General features: G+C 52.5%; 1 protein-coding gene across 3 annotated transcripts; it reads left to right on the forward strand.

Moving 5' to 3' along the window:
• Positions 1 to 1,316: 1,316 nt before the first annotated feature.
• KCNG1 (potassium voltage-gated channel modifier subfamily G member 1) lies at positions 1,317 to 20,843 on the forward strand. Of its 3 annotated transcripts, none has more exons than XM_008014059.3 (3): positions 1,317 to 1,605; positions 14,120 to 14,919; positions 19,702 to 20,843. In XM_008014059.3, exons 2-3 carry the CDS (start codon positions 14,146 to 14,148, stop codon positions 20,467 to 20,469), a joined length of 1,542 nt encoding a protein of 513 aa, XP_008012250.1. In that variant the 5' UTR covers positions 1,317 to 1,605; positions 14,120 to 14,145; the 3' UTR covers positions 20,470 to 20,843. The 3 variants fall into 3 exon arrangements, with proteins under 3 accessions (XP_008012250.1, XP_008012258.1, XP_037838567.1); XM_008014067.3 differs by lacking the exon at positions 1,317 to 1,605 and adding an exon at positions 1,649 to 1,817; XM_037982639.2 differs by lacking the exon at positions 1,317 to 1,605 and adding an exon at positions 9,760 to 9,900.
• Positions 20,844 to 22,506: the final 1,663 nt, after the last annotated feature.

Raw genomic sequence — 22,506 nt, forward strand, 5'->3', positions numbered from 1 at the left:
GCCTCAGCCTCCCAAGTAGCTGGGACTGCCGCGCAGGCTAGTGTGCCCTGCGCTCATTTCTTAGGGTTAACACTAACCCACTCAATGAGCACCCACGACTCCCTAACCCGCGCCCCACTCTTAAGCAGAAGGCCTCAGGCTGGTAGGCAGCAGGGTTTCTTCATGTCCTTTCTTGGTTCTCTGATGATGGGCAAAGGCAGTAGAGACAGAAAGGAAAAGAGGAACGGAGTGCAAGCCAAGTGACCCTAAGAGGCCAGCCCTGCCAGCAGCACAGATCCCTCCAACCCAATAGATCCCTCCAACCCAACCTCCAGCATCTGTGCAGCAACCTACCAACTCAGAGGCTAGGCGGCCACACTGGGCGCAAGACCCCAAGACCCCAGGACCTGGTCCAAGTGCCCTGCACCGGACACGGGAGTGGACGACGAAATGCGGGTTTGCTGGCCCGGGAGGGCTCTGGGACCTTGGCCCCGCGGGACTGGAAGGGCAAACACCTGGCACGATGCGTACTGGCCCTAGGAATATGGCACAGCAAGGTGCTGGCGGTCCCTGGGTGGCAGTGGCAGGAAGGGCCCAAGGGCAACATTGCTTCAAGAGATCGAGAAAAGGCGCGCGATATGTGGCCCCCAGGATGTGGAAGCTTGCTTGGAGCGTGCGGCTCCAGGGCAGCAGCGCGTGGAGGGCCTTAAGGATGCAGTACTTGCCCGGGGTAGGGGGGCAGGGGACCCAGAGACAGCGGTGCGCTTGAACTTCCAGGGAAAGGCAGGAGACATGGCGCATGTGGTTCCCAGGATGTGGAAGCGCGTGGAGAGCGGCCCCGGGGCAGCGGAGAGTGGGGTTTTAATATCTGGCACATGTAGACGCTGGGGCGGTGTTGCTAGGGGCCCGGACCCGGCACCACCGGCGCACTTGGACCGCGGGGAAAGCTGACAGGGCGCACGACCCGAGGAGGCTGCCGCGCCGCCTGGTGCGTGAAGCTCCAGGGCAGCGGAGCGCGTGGACCTTAAAGGCTGGCGCGTGCAGGCGAAGGGGCCGCAGGGTGGGCCCTCCTAGGAAAACAGACCGGGAAGAAGGCAACGAAAGGGAGGGCATAGCACGAGCCGTCCCGGACGCGGGCTCAGGAACGTGCCGCGAGGAGCGCAATCCAGCAGGCGCGCCAAGGACCCCGGATCCAAGGTGCGGGGTCCCGATTGGGTGCCTGGACGCCCCGTGACGGTGGCGCCGCTGCCACTGTCCCGAAGCCGGGCAAGGCCCGGCGCCGCGCTCTCGGCTGCCCGCCCCTTCTCCCCGCCCAGCGCTCAGTCCCCTCCCTCCGTCCCGCCTCCTGCCCCGCTCCCTCCCTCGGCGGCTGCCGCGCCGCGCTCCCGGCGCACTCGGAGCCCGGCGGGGACCGGGAGGCAGAGACGGGGCGGCCGTGGCTCCGAGGGCGGGAGCTGAGCCGGGCCCGGGGACCGAAGTTTGGCGGCGGCTCCGGGAGGCACAGCAGGCGCCCCGGGCGGCTTCCAGGCCCCTCTCGCGTCCTTGCCCCGGACCTGTGGGCAGCCGGGGGACGGAAGCCGCGGCCGGGCCAACTCCGAGGCGGGGACGCCGCGACGGGAACTTGAGGTGGGAACTTTGCGCGCTGCAGCCTCGCCGGGCGCCACCGAAGCGCGGGCCGGACCCCGAGCCTGCAAACTGGGGCTCGGGGGCGGCTGCACGTGGCCGTGGCCCTGAACTCCCTGCGGGGGCCTCGAAACCCGCCTGCGGGGAGGCCAGGGCGACAGAGGACCCGGGAGCCCCCGCTGGTGGCGGCGTGGAGCGCGCTTGCTACGGCCAAGGTGCAGATCGGGCTTCGGTTCTTCCCAAGGGGTCCCCGGGATGCGAAGTCCGGGACGTTCGCCGCCGCGGTGACCCCGGCAGGGGCGCGTCCCGGCTCTGGACCGAGATTTCTCCCCGGATCCCGGGAGGAGGGAGAGTTAGGGATTGGGGTGGGGGGATGTCTGTCACTTGCTCATTCACTGCATCCTTAGACACGGTATGGAACCCCCCTCCACCCCCACCATGGGCCTGATTGAGTCAGTCATTAAGTATGAACATAACAAGCATTTATTGAGCGCCTACTGTGTGCTACGTGCTGGGGATACTGAGACAGTTCACTAGGCACCCCAGTAACTGGTAGGAAGGTGGTGGTCTCAGCCCTAGGGTTTCCATATGGGAGAGAGGTTCAGCCTGGAGGAACCTCTGGAAGGAAAGGGTGAAGTTCATTCATTCATTCATAGATTGGACAAAGATCGGTTGAGCACCTATTATGAGCAGCTCATCATGCCAGGCGCTCAACACTCATTCATTCAGTTCACAAACATTTATGGAGGTGCTATCCTGGGGAGAAGTGAAGAGGGATGGGATGGGGGCAGGATAGAATGGGGGCACCCTTCAAGCAGCTTAGAGAGAAGTAAGGATTAAGACCCAGGCCCCCCCTTGGGAGGTCGCAGACTGCTGGGGTGGCCAACTGTAGCAGCCCATGTGTATAGGCAGAAGTCTTGGTTCATCTAATGCATTCATTCTCAAGGTGGGAGGCGTGGAAGCTGGAATTGGTTCTAGAATAGGAAGAAAAGATCTTTTCAAAGCTCCTTAGGGGCGGGTGATGGGGTAGGGTGGGGAGGAGTTGAGAAACACTGATCCAACATTACTGAGGAATGCAGGTGCCCACCAATGGGGTTTATGAGTTAAGTTGTGCATTCAGCAGGCATTTTCTTAAGCACTTGCTGTTATTAAGTCCTTAAAGGGTGTCAGGCACCAAAGTTACCCAGGTAAATGACAGACACATAGAAGAGGAAGACAGACACATACGCCCCCACCCCCTTGGCTGACTCCCTGAGATAAGTACAGGGGGAAGTGAGAGGAGGGAGCAGGAACTGGTCTGATTCATTGTGGGTTGGGGGAAGCTCCTGCCCTATGAATCTGAGCAGAGGTTTATTCATCAGTGTGTATTTGCTACCCCCATACCCATGATGGCAGAGTCCCTATGGAGAGCCTCACCGGCAGCACATGTCCAAGAAAAGTTTGGCACTGCTGACTGGGGCCATGCGGTGGGCACTGTGGCTAGGGCATGCTGTCCTTCTTTGGGGGATTTTTCAGGCTCTGCCAGACCTGAGCTCTACTTGTGCCTCCTCCAGCTTTTGGAGCTCTGCAGTCACCTGCTAGGAGGGGAGGGAGGGAAGGTGTGTTTGAAAAACAGGCAAGCGCTGGTCCCTAGGGATCACCCTCCTCAGTCATTCTCGAAGCCAGCCCGTTCCAGTGGAAAGATGTCTGTCATGGGACACTCCTAACCTGCAGGGAACTGCAAGCGCACTGGAAACGAGGCAATCTAGGTTCTTCTCCTGAGACCTGAGAGCCCAGGCTCACAGCCTACAGCCTGGGATCTCAAGCCGTGGGAGTAAAACAATCAACAAAACCCCTAGTTTTGCCAAACTCGGGGTTGCCTTTTTGGCCTCCGGGAGGGAGATGTGACAGTGGAGGCAGAGGTTACTTGCTTCTCCCCATCCCCAAAGACTTTCTCAAAGCTTGTCCTGGAGCCTGGTTGGTACAGATCTGAGCACCACTTTGAATTCTCTGCACCAGACGCACAGCTGGGCTCTGGCAAGAGGGAAGGGAGATGCCTCAGGAAACAGAAGAACAAAGAGATGTGTGCTGGATACAGGGCTAAGTGACTCAAACCAGCTCCCAGGAACTCACCTCCTGGAGCCTCAGTAGGTACCTTGGCTCAGCTGTCCTTTCTCCACCCTGCTTTCCAATGTTGATGAAGAGTCAACATTGCCTGTTGCTAGAGGTCTAGGAGTACAGGAATCTACTCTTGGTTGATCCATTAAGCCCAGAAATGGAGCCCTTGGGTGAAAAATGGCAGCTGGTAAAGCCCCTTTAAGTAGAATTAATAAAAAGGGAGAGGCGAAGAATCTAGCTGAAGCACTCCATCGCTGTGGACCATTTTTGTCATCCAGCAGACCGTATTTGATTAACAAAATCAGAAATGAAGTGACTTTGCTACAAATAGGATCTGAATTGTGCCTAAGACCGTCCCTTGCCCTGAGGTGAGTCTTCAGTCTCACACCCACACCTCCCCAGGAAGGTCCAATCGTGCTCTCCCTCCAGAGGACTCCGGTAAGCAGGTGTCTCCCTTCCTGCCGTCCCGAGGTCCCCACTGCTCCCCCAAGCCTGCTTCTCTGCTTAATTTTGAGCTATAAAGAGGCAAAGAGAAAAGGATCTTCTGGCTCCAGTCCCCCAAACACCTCCCCATGGAGGAAGGCAAACGTAAACGTGCATTTGGTGTTATTTTGCTTGCCTGCAGCACAGCAGGGAGGCTCCGGAGGCAGCCTGTCTTTTTTATAGCGGGGAGGGACAGTGGCACTTTTTCTCATTTGGGGGCAAGTGAAGGATGGAGGGAAGAGCCCAGCTCCCAGCGCATAATCTCCCCAGGAACTTGGGCCCCAGCTTTCAGGAGGCTGGGCCAAGGCCCAGGGTGGTGGGACTATGGCGAGAACAGACAGTAGGTGGCTAAGAAAGACAGATTCTCCACCAGGGCACAGCAGCTCTCAGAAATCTAACATGCCAGGACCCGGGCCAGGCTAATAGTTGGATCCATTTTGATTAACGTTTTAATTGAGGATTAATGCAGCCTGAACCGCCTCTGAGTCGGCCGGCCAGGAGCCCTAATCCTGACAGATGAAGCTATACTGGCAATGAAACACTGCAGAGCCTGGGAAAGAGTGGCATGGAGAGAGATGGACGGGTCCCCGAGACACCCACCGGGAGTGAGGGAATGGCAAGGTTGAGAGGCATGGTACGAGAGAGAAACCAAAGCCTGCAGAGTGCAGGAGAGAAATGCTTTCCTTCTGGAAAGTTGCCTTGGAGGCTGTGTTAATTTCCTCCTTTCACATACTTGCATACATTTAGTGGCTTAAAACAATACAAATTCGTGATCATTATTATTTTATTTATTTATTTATTTTGAAGACAGTGTCTTGCTCTATCACCCAACTGGAGTGTAGTGTCACTATCATGGCCCACCACAGCCTTGACCTCCTGGGCTCAAGTGTTCTTCCCGCCTCAGCCTCCTGAGTCACTGGGACTAGAGGTACACACCACCACGCTCAGCTAATTTTTTTTTTTAATTGTAGAAACAGGGTCTCATTCTGTTGCCCAGGCTGGTCTTGAACTCCAGAACTCAAGCAGTTCTCTCACCTTGGCCTCCCAAAGTGCTAGGATTCCAGGCAAAAGCCACTGCGCCCAGCCTGAATTTATTGTCTCATAGTTTTTGGAGCTCAGAAGACCACATGAGACTCACTGGGTCAAAATCAAGGCGTCCGCAGGGCTTCTGGAGACGACTGCAGCCTCTGCCTCCATCGCCAACATCTCCTTCCCAGAGGCCAAAATGGCAACCCTGAGTTTGGCAAAACTAGGGGTTTTGTCGATTTTTTAATAGTGATAAATACGTTTCCCCAGCCATAGACAATTACCTGCTTCTCCCCATCCTCAAAAACATTCCAAAATCTTGTCCATATGAAATACAGACTAGAAACCCAGTCCTTGATTCACTGCAAGGGGTGGAGACATCACCCCAGCTCCCCGAAAGGAACAAGTGGTTCAAGGAGGCAGTAAAAGGCAGGGGTCAAAGAGGTTTGGCCTGGAGTCCCACAGACCTAGTTTAATTCTGGCTTCATCGCTTCTTGCCAGACATAAGTTTTCACTTCTCAGAGCCTCAGTTTCTTCATTTATAAAGTGGGGATATTAGTGATAATGCCCACCTTTTTAGGAAAGGATGGAGACTCATGCAATTAAGTCTCTAGCACAGCACCTGGCACTTAGTGAGTTTGCAGTGGAGGGAGGCTGTGGTTGCTGCTATTTATAACACTTTGTGCACTTAGCACTCTCTCTGCATTCCCCACTGCCACTTGGAAGAGGGACGGAAAGCATAAGACAGAAAGAACAGAGTCCAGAGAGGCCCGCAGTTTTTTGGAACCCCGGAGGGAGACCTGAAAGCAGTTGGGGTCGGCCCAGGACCATTTGTAGAACCATTTCTTGCCCCGATGGAATGTAGCCATGGGGACAGGAGGCCCGGTGACACTGCTCATCCCTGCAGCAAACCTCCGTTCACCAGATCCCCATAATAGCCCTGTGAGGTCGGCAATCTTATCCCCATTTTCTAGGGGAGGAGGCAGGCTCAGAGAGGCCAGCGGCTCAGTGGGTGTGATGGCCTGCTCAGGCCACAGGGTTATTAGCAGCAGCAGCAGCAGGGGCGGCTAGCCACCCTGGCTTGGACCTTCACTCCATCCCATTCCGCCCTCCCAAACCCACCGCACAGGTCCTGCACCTGTACCCTCAGTCATGTGCTGACCTCAGGGTGGTCACATGACAACTGCCACTCAGAACGCCTTATGGTCTCAATGATCATTTATCTTTGGAAGTATGTTCTCAGCCCTCAGCCATAGCTTATAAGCATCACCTTTTTCCTTAAAGGAAGGATACAAAAATTGCAAGGCGAGTGTCAGTGGATCTCTGGGCTCCTGAATGGAAATTTGATCAAGGCAGCCCCAGTGCAGAAGATTTTTCTCACGAACCAGAAGGGATTCCATTTCTCCAATGAAGCGGGACTCACAGAGCCTTCCAGAGCCTCTAGGAGATTGACACATTGGGCAAGGGAGTCCTGGCCAAAGCCCAGAGCATCTCCTGTGCCTCCAGCCCCCGGGAGAGCTCCAGGCATTCCCAGTCCCCTCCCTCACACCAAATCTCCAGGAGAGCCTGTAAAAATTCCTGGGCCTCCCCTTCAGGCATTCCCACTGGGAAGGGAGGGTCCCAGGAATCTGTATCTCCACGAAGCACCCCGAGCAATTCAGAAGGTTCTGTTGTTCTTGTGCTCTTCATTTTTCTTTTTAAACCTGAGTTAAAACCAGGAGTTGTACAAACCACACCGCTTCCCAGCACGCCTCCTCATTGGCCTGTGCCAGGCTGTCTCATCTTACTCATTTTTCTTCTATTTTCCAATCTCCATGCTTCTTCCCCTTCCTTTGCCCTTCCAGGCACCCTCCATGTGGTTGATATAGATCCTCACATGTGCTTGAGACCTTGTAAAATATGTAATGTGTGTGTGTTCATTTACATAAATAGCACAGTGCTAGAAACTTCTGTTTCTTTTTCCACTCGGCACACTGTTTTTAAGACCTAAATGTGTTGCTAAACTTCCACCCAGTCCATTGCTTCTGATGCCTGGGCAATCTGCAGGATTCCAAAATCTGCCTCCATGAAAACTTGCCTGTCCACTCCCCTGGGGATGGATGCTAGGGGACCTCCTGGTACCTTAAACAACACAGAACACACATTCTTGTACCTTGTTTGTTACTGTCTTCCATCTGGTTCCTCAGAAGCAAACCCTGAGTGAAGGATTTGAGTGCAAATAATTTATTACTGACAATGTCTGCCACAACCTTTGTGGTCCCAGGTCTGGGAAATATACCCAGAAGTGGGATTCTGGGTCACAGGGCAGCGGCATCCTCATTTCCCTCATTACCACCCAGTGGCTTTCCCAGAGAGCTGGCCAGCCCGCACACCCTCCAGCAATGGGATCCAGGGGTCAGATGATGCTGGACCCAAATCCCGGTGAGTCAGGTCAGAAAAGAAGATTCTCTTGGGAAGCAGGGAGCAGGGCAGCCGACTCTTCTCGTAGCTCCTGAGAATTCCGAGGCAACTACTGAGGGTTCACTGAGTATCAGGCATGGAGCCAAGCGTATCACCTATGCCATCTGCTTTTGTCCTCACCATAACTCACGGAGGCAGGAGCTGTTTATAGCCTCATTATACAGATAAAGAAACTGAGTCTCAGGGGTAGGGCATGACTTGCCGAAAGTCACAGAGCAACTGGCCTTGAACCCAGGTCTCCTGATTTTAAAGCCTGTGCGCCCTTCTGCTTCCTCAGCTTGGGGTGGTTGGCACATTGTCCCCTGAGCTGGAGCAGAACCAGAACCAGCTTTTTTTCAACATCCTTTTTTTTTTTTTTTTTTTTTTCCTCAAGACAGAGTCTTGCTCTGTCGCCCAGGCTGGAGTGCAGTGGCGCCATCTCCGCTCACTGCAACCTCTGCCTCCCAGGTTCAAGTGATTCTCCTGCCTCAGTCTGCCCAGTAGCTGGGATTACAGGCGCCCTCCACGACGCCCAGCTTAATTTTGTATTTTTAGTAGAGATGGGGTTTCACCACGTTGGCCAGGCTGGTCTCAAACACCTGGCCTCAAGTGATCCGCCCGCCTTGGCCTCCCAAAGTGCTGGGATTACAGGCGTGAGCCACCATGCCCGGCCTCAGCATCCCATTTCCTATTGCAACTGTCACAAATTACCACAAACTGAGTGGCTTAAGACAGCCCAATTGTATTATTTTACAGGTCTGAAAGTCAGAGGTTGGAAATGGGTCTGCCTGGGCTAATATTGAGTATTGGTAAGGCTATGCTCCTTTCTGCAGGCTCCAGGGAGCTCATTTCCTTGCCTCCTCCAGCCTTTGGAGGTCACCTGCATTCCTTGACTCATGGCCCCTTCCTCCATCTTCAAAGCCAGCAGTGGCCAGTGGAGTCATTCTCATGCCACAGCCCTCTGCCGCTCTGCCTCCTGCTTGCTGCTTCTTCCACAAATAAGGACCCTGTTGATTACACTGGGCCCGCCCAGATCATCCAAGATAATTTCCTATCTCAGGTCAGCTGATTAGCAGCCTTAATTCCATTTGTAACCTTCATTCCTCCTTGCGATGCAGTCTAACACAGTCATAGGTTGCAGAGATTAGGATTAGGACATGGGCATCAAGGGGAATGTGGGGACATTTTTCTGCCTACCATGTGCCCTGCACTGACCACTCTGGCCTGATGTGATGCACCTTCAGTGGTTACCGGACACAGGGCACAGGTGAGGCCTCTGCCTCTGGCTTCACCATAGCTCTGCTATCCGGTGGCCCCCCTGCCCTTGCCAGTCTAGCCAGGTCAAAGCTGCCAGGTAACACCCTCCCCCCCCCCCCCCCCCCCGCAAACACACACACATCCGCTCAGCATTGATGATCTGGCACCATCCTTGGGAAACACCCATCTCCGCCCTCCCTCCTGGATTTTGCCGGCATCCTCTTCTGTCCATCGTCCCACAGCCAGGAACGGCTTCCTCTGACTCAGCTCACCATAGCGCCACCTATCGGTAGTCTCGGTAAATGGTACCCTTGGAATCCTGCTTCCCTTTCCCGCTCCCCCAGGCCCCATTCCTCAGCCAGTCCTGAAGGCTCTTCCTCCAAAGTTCATCCCAAATCCCTCCCGTTCTCCAGGACTTCCACCGCTGCAAACCTGAGTCATTTCCACAATGACTTCCATAGCCTCCAGCCTGGGTTCCCCAGCCCATGTGCTGTCCACTGACCTGGCAGGTGCACATGGACTCCTTTTCCCTTGCAGAATAAGCCCCAGCTCCTTATTGTCAGTCCCTGGGCCCTGCTGCACCTAGCCCCTGCCCCCCTCCTCTTCTCCCAGCTTCCCCTCGCTCTGTGCTCGGCCTTCTCTGGTCTTTGATCATCCAAGCCCACCCCCAAGTCAGGGAGAAAATTCTTGCCACTCCCTCTGCCAGGTCCTTACAGAGCTGGATCCATCCATGCGGCTCAGCCCCATGTCCCCTCCTCCAAGAAGCCCTTCCTCACCCCTCCAGCCAGTGTTGCCCCACATCCCGCAGTAGTCATTCTCCATCTTTCCCCTTGCTCTGTCAACAACAGGGCAGTCGCTGCAGCCTGAAATGACTTGTGTGCTCATTTGGAAGCAGTCTCTCCCACCAGAAGGTCACCTCCGTGAGGACAAGGGCTGGGTCTGTCTGGTTCTCTGCCGTGTCTCCGGCTCTAACACAGAGTCTGAGTCTGACACGTGGTGAGTGTTCAGTAACTATTGAATAAATGAGCAAATGAATGAATGAATGACACCTGCCTCCGGACTTCGCCTCACCGCCCCCATCGCAGCCTCTGCCTCAAACAGCTTCCTCTCCCCAAGCATCCATAGACCCTCGGAGGCAAAATCACTAAAACCCACCATGCTGTAGAACTCACAGAACTAACACCATGGAGAAATAAAAATTTTCTTGTGAGGATGTCAGGCTGGGTGAAAAGCAGCATTATTTTTCAGAAGCCCAGGTTTTGGGGCCTCTTTGATTTATGAACTTTAGTGTAGGGTCTAGAGGTGCTGAGCCGTCCATCTCACAGCAGATCGGGTATCTGCAAGACCAAAGGCCATGGAAAAATATGCCTGTTCTTCCTTTAGCAAGTTCCGGCCTCGGCATCTCCCCAGGGAACTCTGGCTTTGAGAACAAGGTCGTTACTGTGTTTATTACCCTCCGAGTAGCATCAGCCTCTCCATACTCCCCGTGCTGCCGAGACAGGATCACTTTCCACACAGGAAACTCACATGGGGGCAGGGCGTGAAGGAAATAAATCGCTAATTGGGGGAGTTTTCTGCTGGAGGGAAAGCCGGGAGGGTTGAAAGAAGAAATTCCTAAAAAGAAGAGGTGATTAAAGCCATGGAGATTCACTAGAGCCCTCCAGGGCTTGTGTGAGGCACTTTCCCTTTACCTCCATCGCCATTCTTGCCAAACAGAATGTCATTTTTTCTCTTGTCTGTGGTAGCAAAGATGAAACAGCAGAGCTGAAAAGAGAGATCACCAAGGAAAGTGCCTGAAAGGGATTATTCCCACGCCTCCAAGGGATCCTGGCAGGCTCTGCCTGAGGAGATGGGTTCCAATTTTAGGTGAAGTTAAAAACACTCTCACCGTCTAAAATCAAATCATTTTCTTTTAAACACAGGTGTACCCTAGTTTTCCAAACCCTGATCTATGCAATTGTGGCCTTCCCCAAAGATCAGTGAGTAGCAGAGGGATGATGTGCTTTTGTAAAGCAATTCCTCTTAGGAAGGAGGCCCTTTTAAGTGTGAAACACCCTGCCTCTCCTTCCAGCACCTATTAAAACACTTTCTCATTCATTTGTACATGTGTTTGTGTATGTGTGTGTGCATGAGCGGGTGTATTCCTGAACATGCCCACACCACCGACCCATATTTAAGTATTAGAAATGGGTTTCCATGTGGAATTGATAGACTTTTACCAACTTGATTCCATCGGGGATTTGTCTAGGGAGAGAGCTAGTGATTTTTTTTTTTTTTTTTTTTTTTTTTTTTTTTTTTTTTTTGAGACAGTCTTGCTGTGTCACCAGGCTGGAATGCAGTGGCACAATCTCAGCTCACCGCAACCTCCGCCTCCCAGGTTCAAGTGATTCTCCTGCCTCAGCCTCCTGAGTAGCTGGGATTACAGGCATGCGCCACAACACCTGGCTAATTTTTGTATTTTTAGTAGAGATGGGGTTTCACCATGTTGGCCCGGATGGTCTCGATCTTATGACCTCATGATCCACCCACCTTGGCCTCCCAAAGTGCTGGGATTACAGGCCTGAACCACCACACCCGGCCGAGGGCTGGTGATTTTTAAAAGCAGAGTATTTGACTCCTACTAAGTTTTCTGTGCATCAGCTTAATTCCAGAGAGCTCTGTAGCTGTAATCTACGGGTCTCAAACTCAAATGCCTATAGGGCCGGGAAGGAAACACATGTGAGTGGAATAGAGTGGGCGTTAGGAAGACAATAGTGGGGGGCGGTGGGAACTGTGGTGGATTGGAGTATGTGCTGCCTAAAGGGGTAGCCATTTCTCAGTTGGCGTTTAGGCCAAGTGTTGCCAGATATCCTGATTTTTTAAGAGAAGCCAAGGATATGGATTTTTACATGAAATTTCTCAACTTTCAAAAACTTCTCCAAGCCAAGCAAAATATCTGTGAACCAAATACAGCCCATGAACTGGTAATGAATAAACAATCTTGTTCCAGTAGCGCAAACCGTTAGCCTTGAGGGTAGGGAAGGAAGGAGTCCATGTGAGTTAATATTTTGACCTCAGTTCCCCAGAAGTCGCCTTATCATGTTGGTCTCATCAACAGGAGATGTACTCATTTAGCAAGCACTTCTTTGAGCCCTTACAGTGCTGAGCACAGGGATTCAGAGATGACTGAAGCACGTTTCTTCCCCCAGGGAGCAGGCTCCCTAATGAAGGAGCCAGGCTTGCACACAGACAATTCTAGAACTGGGTGGTAAGTGCTGTGAAGACAGATGCACCAGTTGTAAGGGGAGGGGTGCTCAATTTAGCTGGAAGAGCCAAGGAAGGCTTCCTGGATGAACGTGACTGTCCAGCTCACCCCTGCATCCATCCTCAAGGTGATGTTTGCGTCACCTGAGCAAACGTGGCATTTCTTTCATAGCTGTGCATTTCTTTGTCCGTTGCTTCTGATTTATGGCAAGTGATACCTGTTTTCCATTAATGGAAACAATATAAGTTATCCCTTTAAGATAAATAATAATAGGCCAGGCGCGGTAGCTCACACCTATAATCCCAGCACTTTGGGAGGCCAAAGTGGGCAGATCACCTGAGGTCAGGAGTTCAAGACCAGCCTGGCCAACATGGCAAAACCATTTCTACTAAAAATACAGAAATTAACCGGGTGTGGTGGCACACCTGTAGTCCCAGCTATTCGGGAGGCTGAGGCACGAGAATTGCTTGAACCCAAGGTGCAGAGGTTGCAGTGAGCCAAGATGGTGCCACTGCACTCCAGCCTAGGCAATAGAGTGAGACTCTGTCTCAAAAATAATAGTAATAATAGACAATAATTACTGAGTACCTACTATGTGCCAGGCACTGCATTAAATGCTCCTATGTACATAATTCACTTAGACCTCCTAGTAATCTTATCAAATAGGTCATGTGGCTGTACCCATTTTACAGACAAGGAAATTGAGACACACCAAGGTTGAGTCATTTGCCTAGGCTGTGTGACTCCAAAGTCTATGTTCATAACCACTAACCAGGCTTCTCCACCACAGCATTAAGGACATTTGGGAGCTAATAAATGTCTGTTGTGGGGACTGTCCTGTGCATTGTAGGACATGCAACAGCATTCCCAGGCCTCTACCTACTAAATGTCAATAGCATCCCCAGTCATGACCAGCAAAAATGCCTCCAGGCATTGCTACATGTCTTTTGAGAGACAAAATCAGCCCTATGAGAACTGTAAGTCTACACTAAATTGTTTTTCCAAGCCAAATAAATACCAAAAAAAAAGGTTAATTTAAAATAAAATGTTAAGTAAATAACAGTACATGTGTCGCCTGAAAATCCACTAGGATGTCAGCTGCCTGGGATCAGAGACCCCCTTCACATTCTGCACATGGCTGCATCCCCAGTGCATAGATGGATATGGGAGAATCGCGAAGGCTGGGAGATGCTGAACAATATTGTTGCTATTTCACTATTAGGTGAATGTCTTTGTCAGCTCAGGCTGATGTAACCAAATATTAATACCACAGACTGGGTGGCTTCAGCAACACTTATTTCTCCCAGTTCTGTCGGCTGCAAGTCCAAGAGCAGGGTGCCAGCAGCGCTCTCCTCCAGGCTTCACACTTAGATGCCTCCCTGAGTGTTCACATGGCAGAGAGAAAGCCCTGGTGTCCTTTTTTTTTTTTTTTTTTTTTTTTTTGAGATGGAGTCTTGCTCTGTCACCCAGGCTGGAGTGCAGTGGCACAATCTCAGCTCACTGCAACCTTCACCTCCCAGATTCAAGTGATCCTCATGCCTCAGCCTCCCTAGTAACTAGGATTACAGGTGCATGCCACCATGCCTAGCTAGATTTTCTATTTTTAGTAGAGACAGGGTTTCATCATGTTGGCCAGGCTGGTCTCAAACTCCTGACCTCAGGTGATCCACCCGCCTCAGCCTCCCAAAGTGCTGGGATTACAAGCATGAGCCACTGCGCCCGGCCTGTCTTCCTCTTCTTATAAGAACACGAATCCCATCGTGGGGACTTTGCTGTCATAACCACATCTGAACCAAATCACATCTCTAAGCCCCCACCACCTAATACCATGCCATGCAGGGCTAAGGGCTGCAGCCTATGGATGTGGGGGACAAAGATTCCATCCCTAACTGAGTATCTGCGGCGTCTGCATTCTCAACAAGGTGAAGCTAAGGGTGGTCACTAAGGGTCTTTCCTCCCTTCTCCCCACAGGCCCGAGAGGGATGTGAAGGCTCAAAATGACCCTCTTACCGGGAGACAATTCTGACTACGACTACAGCGCGCTGAGCTGCACCTCGGACGCCTCCTTCCACCCGGCCTTCCTCCCGCAGCGCCAGGCCATCAAGGGCGCGTTCTACCGCCGGGCGCAGCGGCTGCGGCCGCAAGATGAGCCCCCCCAAGGCTGCCAGCCCGAGGACCGCCGCCGTCGGATCATCATCAACGTGGGCGGCATCAAGTACTCACTGCCCTGGACCACGCTGGACGAGTTCCCGCTGACGCGCCTGGGCCAGCTCAAGGCCTGCACCAACTTCGACGACATCCTCAACGTGTGCGATGACTACGACGTCACCTGCAACGAGTTCTTCTTCGACCGCAACCCGGGGGCCTTCGGCACCATCCTGACCTTCCTGCGCGCGGGCAAGCTGCGGCTGCTGCGCGAGATGTGCGCGTTGTCCTTCCAGGAGGAGCTGCTGTACTGGGGCATTGCGGAGGACCACCTGGACGGCTGCTGCAAGCGCCGCTACCTGCAGAAGATCGAGGAGTTCGCGGAGATGGTGGAGCGGGAGGAAGAGGACGATGTGCTGGACAGCGAGGGCCGCGACAGCGAGGGCCCGGCCGAGGGCGAAGGCCGCCTGGGGCGCTGCATGCGGCGACTGCGCGATATGGTGGAGAGGCCGCACTCGGGGCTGCCCGGCAAGGTGTTCGCCTGCCTGTCGGTGCTCTTCGTGACCGTCACCGCCGTCAACCTCTCCGTCAGCACCTTGCCCAGCCTGAGGGAGGAGGAGGAGCAGGTAAGAGCCCACGCCCCGCGGGGAGATGCGCCACCATGAGGGAAGGGACGCTGAGCATTGTCACCTCCTCCAGGAAGCCTCCCCTGATTGCACACTGGCTGAATAGTATCCCTGGTCCCTCCTGACATCAGGAATGTTTGTGTGCATGGTCTGCCTCCCTGTTAATATGTGAGCGCATGGGGGTCCATTCCTGTGCCTGTCCTGGCCTCCACTGTGCCTGCCACTGCACTCTCCCTTGCCAGTATCTAGAACAGTGTCCAGCACAAACAGGCACTCAACCACTATCTGTTGAACGAACAAATGAGTGGATAAATGGATGGCATGATTTTTGACGTGCCTGGCCCTGAGCGAAGCATATTACATAGATCATCAAATTTATCTCAACTACTTGGCTCTTTCTCAACCTTCCTAATCCTTTGCATCATAGTAGCCCAGACACATTTTCTGGGTCCTGAAGATAATTTTTACTGATGGGTACATGTGTGTCTACAAATGGTGAGCATTTCTTTTTGTTACATAAGAGAATGAATGGAAAGTTTATTTACTCTAGCGCCTGACATGGGGTGTGTGCTACAGTCTAAGGGCTCCCACTCATCTGGGAGTTCACGGGAGCTGGGAACTGGGCTGCATGTGCCACCTACGTCTTATCTCCCCAGGGAATGATAAGAGCCCTGGGAAGCTCCCTGGAGCAACCCTGTGGGGGAAGTGTTTTCACACCCACTCGGTATTTGAGGACACTGCCCAACCCCAGGTCTAAGTCCAGTCTGTGTTTGTAAGCATGGAAATATGGCTCCCACGTGGCAGCTTGGGGACCTAATATAGCCCCACCGGACTATGTGATTTGGGAAACACGGTTTCCCAAAAATTTGACTTGATTGCCAACATTAAAAGTGACGGTTTTTCACATAAAAATTCAAAATCTCAGCTTCTTTTAAAAATCATAAGATCAGGCCAGGTATGGTGGCTCATGCCTATAATCCCAACACTTTGGGAGCTGGAGGCAGAAGGATCGCTAGAGCCCAGGAGTTCAAAATCATGCTGGGCAATGTAGTGAGACCCTGTCTCTACAAAACAAACAAAACCAAAAAAAATTTTTTTAATTAGCCAGGTGTGGTGGCTTGTACCTGTAGTCCCAGCTACTTGAGAGGCTGAGGCAGGAGGACTGCTTGAGCCTTGGAGGTGAGGCTGTAGTGAACCGTGATCACACCACTGCACTCCAGCCTGGGCAAGAGTAAGACCCCATCTCTAAAAAATAAAATTAAAAAAAAAATTCTAAGGTTGGGTCCCTCCCCTCCCCCACCACTGCCAACATACACACCAACCTGCAGTCCTACACGGCAGCTCCTGGGGACAGCCAAGTCCACAGGGGCCCAGTTCAGTCTCCTTGTGTATGAGACCATGGGCCTTTGAGTTGGTGACTCCTTCTCTATATATGGGGATTCTGTAAGCTTCAAGACAGACCGAAAGGTCTCAGAGGTACAAATTGTATAGGCAGTGGAGAAACAGGTATGATGGTGCGAAATGAATGTAAATATCATGCCAGCCAGTATTTTTTGAGCACTGACTGTATACCCTGCATGTGCTAAGTGCTTTACATGCACTCTCGTATTTAACATTAGAAGTACTCACCATATCAGGATTTTTCCACTTATGTATGTGGAGGAAGTAGCAATAGCTATTGCATTAATAATCCACAGAGGGCTGCTGGTATTTTTTGTATACATTGAATTTATTTATTTTTTTAGGAGACAGGGTCTTGCTTTGCTGCCCAGGCTGGCCTCAAACTCCTGGCTTCAAGTGATCCTCCCACCTCTGCCTCCCAAAGTGCTAAGATGACACTGTACTGAAGTACAGTGGTGCAATCTTGGCTCACTGCAACCTCCACCTCCCAGATTGAAGCAATTCTCATGTCTCATGTACATGCACTCTCGAATTTCACATTAAAGTACTCACCGTGTCAGGATTTTTCCACTTATGTATGTGGAGGAAGGGAGCCCCCATGCCTGGCTTATAAGCTGAATTTTTAAATGGGTATTAAGAAAATAGCGTTCAACTAGTAAAGTTAACTTTTTAAACTTTTTTTAATTAGATAAACAATTTTAGGCCACGTGTGGTGGCTCACACCTGTAATCCCAGCACTTTAGGAGGCTGAGGCAGGTGGATCACTTCAGGTCAGGAGTTCAAGACCAGCCTGGCCAACATGGCAAAACCCCATCTCTACTAAAAATACAAAAATTACCTGGGCGTGTTGGCACTCACTTGTAATCCTAGCTACTGGGGAGGCTGAGACATGAGAATCGCTTCGATCTGGGAGGTGGAGGTTGCAATGAGCCAAGATCTCTCCACTGTACTCCAGTCTGGGCAACAGAGTGAGATTCTGTCTGGGGGAAAAAAAAAAAAATTAGAGATGGTGTGTTGCTATGTTGCCCAGGTTGGACTCGAACTCTTGGACTCAAGCATTCCTCCTGCCTCAGTCTCCTGAATAGCTGGGACTACAGGCAACTGCCATCACACCCAGCTGGTAAAATCAACTTTTAATAAGCATGAGGGGTAGTGATGATGAGGTCAGGACTAGAGCCAGATAGCCTGAATTCAAATCCTGCTTTCTCCTCTCTAGGTGGGTAGTAGCTGTGGGCAAGTTACTTAACCTCTTTGAGCCTCTGATTTCTCACCTGTCCGGGGGGGTATGAACAGGCCCACCTCACAGTGTTGCAAGGATTCAGTGAGTTCACGTGAAGTGATTAGAAGTGATTGGGGCCGGGTGCGGTGACTCACAACTGTAATCCCAGCACTTTGAGGGGCTGAGGCAGGCAGATCACTTGAGGTTGGGAGTTCGAGACCAGCCTGACCAACATGGAGAAACCCAGTCTCTACTAAAAATACAAAATTAGCCAGACATGATGGCACATGCCTATAATCCCAGGTACTCGGGAGGCTGAGGCAGGAGAATCGCTTGAACCTGGGAAGCAGAGGTCGTGGTGAGCCAAGATTGCACCACTGTACTCCAGCCTGGGCAACAAGAGCAAAAAAAAAAAAAAAAAAAAAAAAACACAAAAGAAGTGATTGGGCTGAGTGAGTCCACACTGCATGAAGGGATTAGAAGTGGTGCATAGCGAGTGTGCAGAAAGTCCTCTCTTAAGGATTATGGTCAAGAAGAAAAAGAAAGAAAAGGGAAAATGCTCACCATTTGAGACCTGTCTGGAAATTGCTGTACCTAGTATAAGTTTCTTCTCAGCTCCAACATCTTTGATCGTGATTTTATCAGGAAAATACTAATAAAGCCACTGTTTTGTTCGACTTTTGATACTTGCTTTTTGAAAAAATAATAATACCTTGCCTTTTTAAGGATTCAGTGAAAATGCTGTTCTTCAACTTCATTTTGGGGCCCAGAGTGGGATTCACTGCTTCACTTGCTCCTTGTGCACACATTTGAGTGCCTACTGTATGCAGGTACTACAGGGGAGACAGGGTGACCAGGACAAGTCTTCCAACCTCAAGGAGCTTCAAGTCTATTGGGGTTGGGATGGATTAGTGGCGCCACCCCCCATCACCATAAGCATGAGACACAAGCTAAGGAGGCTCTGTGTGGCAGGCCCACTGACAATGCTGGAGCTACTTAGTGGGACACACTCCAGGAAGGCTTCCCAGAGGAAGGGGCTTCCCATCCCAGAGGTCTAAGACCTTAAAGCCCCACCAGGTATTAGCTCATATCTCTAGCCTCTAACATATTCCTAGAGACAGAATTGTTCAGGTGGGACGTGTCGAACTCAGCCGTAACCCAGAACCTCCAAGATGCCCCAGGCAGGAACCACGCTGGCCTCTCCTCTCTGCCAAAGGCCCCTTCAAGGATGAGGCCCAAATCCACTCAAGGACTGTTTACCACCCAGTTATATTGCAGACCAGAGAGGCAAGCTGGCAGCCTGCATGCCAAACCCAGTAAAAATATGTTTTCGTGGACCATAGAGTATTTCTTTGCATTGAATTATCGCCAGGACTTAAATCAACATTTTATCTATTTAACCAACATTATCACCAACATTTATCACCAGGAGAGTTCATGTAAAACTGCACATTTCCAGCCTCTTTTGAAAGCTTCGATGAGGCAGCCTTAGCCTAAATTTGCCCGGGGCAGTGATGGGGGCACTGAACATGACTATCCCTCAGAGTCCATTGGGAGCCATGGAGGGTGCTAAGCAGAGGAGGAACAGGATCCCTCTGGCTATGTGTGGAAAATGGGCTGCAGGGATGAGGGAGCCCATTGGAGAGGTGACTGCAACTGTCCAGGCGAGAAAGAACGGTAGCCCGGGGAGCAGTGGGCCGTGGGTCTGATTCTCGCACTGTTTTAAATGAAGAGACTTCCTGGGAGTTATACACAAGGTGGTAAGGATGTCGCCAGGTCTTTTGTCCTAAGCAATTGGAAAGATGGGATTGCCAAAAGCGAGGGAGGGAAACCACCAGTGGGCAGAGGAAACCAGGATCCCATGGCAAGTTCGGGATGCCCCTCAGACAGCCAGGTGGGGGCGTCAGGGAGGCAGCCGGTTGGGGGTCGAGTTCAGGGCCGAGGTGGGGGCTGGAGAGAGAGATGAGGAGCAGCCAGAGTAGAGATGGTGCTTAGTGCCGCAGGCCTCAGAGTGGGCACAACTAGGGAGAGGACCCGGGGCCACTCAACCTGGAGAGGTCACCTTCTGCCTGGGAAGCCCAGCAGGGCACAGGGCAGAGCTTCCGCGCTCCTTCCCTGGTGGACCCGCTGACCCCTCCGGTGTCCCTTCCCCTCTCTCCCAGGGCCACTGTTCCCAGATGTGCCACAACGTCTTCATCGTGGAGTCGGTGTGCGTGGGCTGGTTCTCCCTAGAGTTCCTCCTACGGCTCATTCAGGCACCCAGCAAATTCGCCTTCCTGCGGAGCCCGCTGACGCTGATCGACCTGGTGGCCATCCTGCCCTACTACATCACGCTGCTGGTGGACGGCGCCGCTGCGGGCCGCCGCAAGCCCGGCGCGGGCAACAGCTACCTGGACAAGGTGGGGCTGGTGCTGCGCGTGCTGCGGGCGCTGCGCATCCTGTACGTGATGCGCCTGGCGCGCCACTCCCTGGGGCTGCAGACGCTGGGGCTCACGGCCCGCCGATGCACCCGCGAGTTCGGGCTCCTGCTGCTCTTCCTCTGCGTGGCCATCGCCCTCTTCGCGCCCCTGCTCTACGTCATCGAGAACGAGATGGCCGACAGCCCCGAGTTCACCAGCATCCCTGCCTGCTACTGGTGGGCCGTCATCACCATGACGACGGTGGGCTATGGCGACATGGTCCCCAGGAGCACCCCGGGCCAGGTGGTGGCCCTGAGCAGCATCCTGAGCGGCATCCTGCTCATGGCCTTCCCAGTCACCTCCATCTTCCACACCTTCTCCCGCTCCTACCTGGAGCTCAAGCAGGAGCAGGAGAGGGTGATGTTCCGGAGGGCGCAGTTCCTCATCAAAACCAAGTCGCAGCTGAGCGTGTCCCAGGACAGTGACATCTTGTTCGGAAGTGCCTCCTCGGACACCAGAGACAATAACTGAGCGCAGAGGACACGCCTGCCCTGCCTGCCATCTGTGGCCCGAAGCCATTGCCATCCACTGCAGACGCCTGGACAGGGACAGGCCGCTTCCGAGTGCAGTCCTGGCGCAGCACCGACTCCCACGCACCCGGGGAAGGACACCCTCACTCCCACACCCCGGGAAGGACACCCGCACATCAGCAGAGGGGCCCTGCCCCTCCGCCTGCAGCCATGAAAGGAAGCCGGGTCATCAGCCCAGCCCCGCCCACCCCAGCCCCTATGTCTGTTTCCCTCAGTAAGGAGATGGCTTATTCTTTTCACCATGCAAATAACATGCCCAGCAAAAACTTGCTTTATGGGTCTGCCTGGAGAAAAATACAAACAGCAACAACAACATGTCTCTGTCTCTAATGTGGATCATGTCCAGGGAAAGGAAACTGATGAAAAAGAGAGAATGCCTTCCGTGGGGCTCTCTTAAAAGGGGGAGCTGGGTTTCCCAGCAAAGCCAGCGTGTGGGGACTGGAAGTAAAGGCCCCTGTGTGCTTGTGTCGTTCAGGCCCGGTGGGGCCCTGCTGGGCCTGAAAAAGAGAGAGAACAGACACTTTTAGGAAAATGACTTGTGAATACTGTACTCCCTCTCTCGTTTCTCTTTGACTCCCCCCACCTCTGGGGCCTTTCTTTCTCGTTTTTCCCTTTCATCCTTTTTTCCTTCTCTTCCGTCCTCTATTCACCTCTTTCACCCCTTAGGGCCAGTTTCTCAAACTTTCACACAAAGGCGCCCCTGACAGTTGAGAAGTCATCAGGGGGCCTGTCAGCATTGTTGACTATGAGGTGAAATCACTTCATTTTATCTTTTAAAAATCGTGTAGGGTTTTTATTCTATGCATTTATTTTAAGCTGTGAAAAAATGCTTTACATCATATACCTGCATATAAATCTAAGCCTAGAGCAGGGACAGATGTTTTTGAAAGGGGGTCTACAGTTCCCTGGGCAGACTGAGAAGCACAGTCTGCAGCCCCCACAGGCCTCCCTGTGACCCCAATGACCTGCAGAGCACCCACCCGACCTGCACCGACCCCACCTGCAACAGTCCCCAACTTCATATAGCATATGTGACCCACAGTAGAGAAAGCACCCAGGCCAGTCCAGCAGATTCCACTCCAGCTGGCATACAGCCCCTCAGTGCCAGGCGTGGGGAGGGGGCTTCCCACTCAGGTCACAGTCACAAGCTTGTCCTAACCCATAAGGACACAGCCACATCATTCCCATCCCAGCACCTTCACACCTGCCCATCCCTCTGCCAGGGATACCCTTCTTGTGGAGCACTGCATGGCTGGCTCCTTCCCTGACCACCTCTCAAAGAATCCACATCAGCAGCACCACCACCGCTTTCCTCTTAGCCAGTTTGATCTTCTATATCCAGTCATCAGCCTCTGAAAGTGACTCATTTATTCCTCTTCTTAGCTACAGGACTCAGCAATATGGCTCACCATTGACTCCCAGCACCTCGTGTAGGGCCTGCACCTTGTAGGTGCTCAATAAACATTTATTGAAGGAATGTTAGCCAGGTGTGGTGTAAACCCAGCTACTTGGGAGGCTGAGGAGGGAGAATCCCTTGAACCCAGGAGTTGGAGGCTGCAGTGAGCCATGACTGCACCTGAGAATAGCCACTACATTCCAGCCTCGGCGACAGAGCAAGACCCTGACTTTAAGTAAAATAATTTAATTTTTAAAAGAATGAAGGGAAATAGGAAAGACGGCCAAAAAGCAGAAGGCATTTATTTTTAACATTGGACACTGGGTCCTCCAAGCACCCCTCTCACTCTCTTTCTCTCCCCTCTCGCTCTTCTTCGTCCCCCCCGCCCCCGTCTTTCTCTTCTCCTCCTCTCTCTCTCTCTCTTTCTCTCTCTCTCTCTCTCTCTCACTCTCTGTTTCTGCTCTGCCCTCTGTCTCTGGTGGCGAGGCCACCGCAATCTCAGTACAATACACGCGGTGATGCAGAGTGGAAATATCAACTGAGTCACGAGGGCCTCGTTAAAGGCTCCCTTGACACCTGCTT

Source organism: Chlorocebus sabaeus, chromosome 2 (assembly GCF_047675955.1).
Source record: "Chlorocebus sabaeus isolate Y175 chromosome 2, mChlSab1.0.hap1, whole genome shotgun sequence".
NCBI lineage: Eukaryota > Metazoa > Chordata > Mammalia > Primates > Cercopithecidae > Chlorocebus > Chlorocebus sabaeus.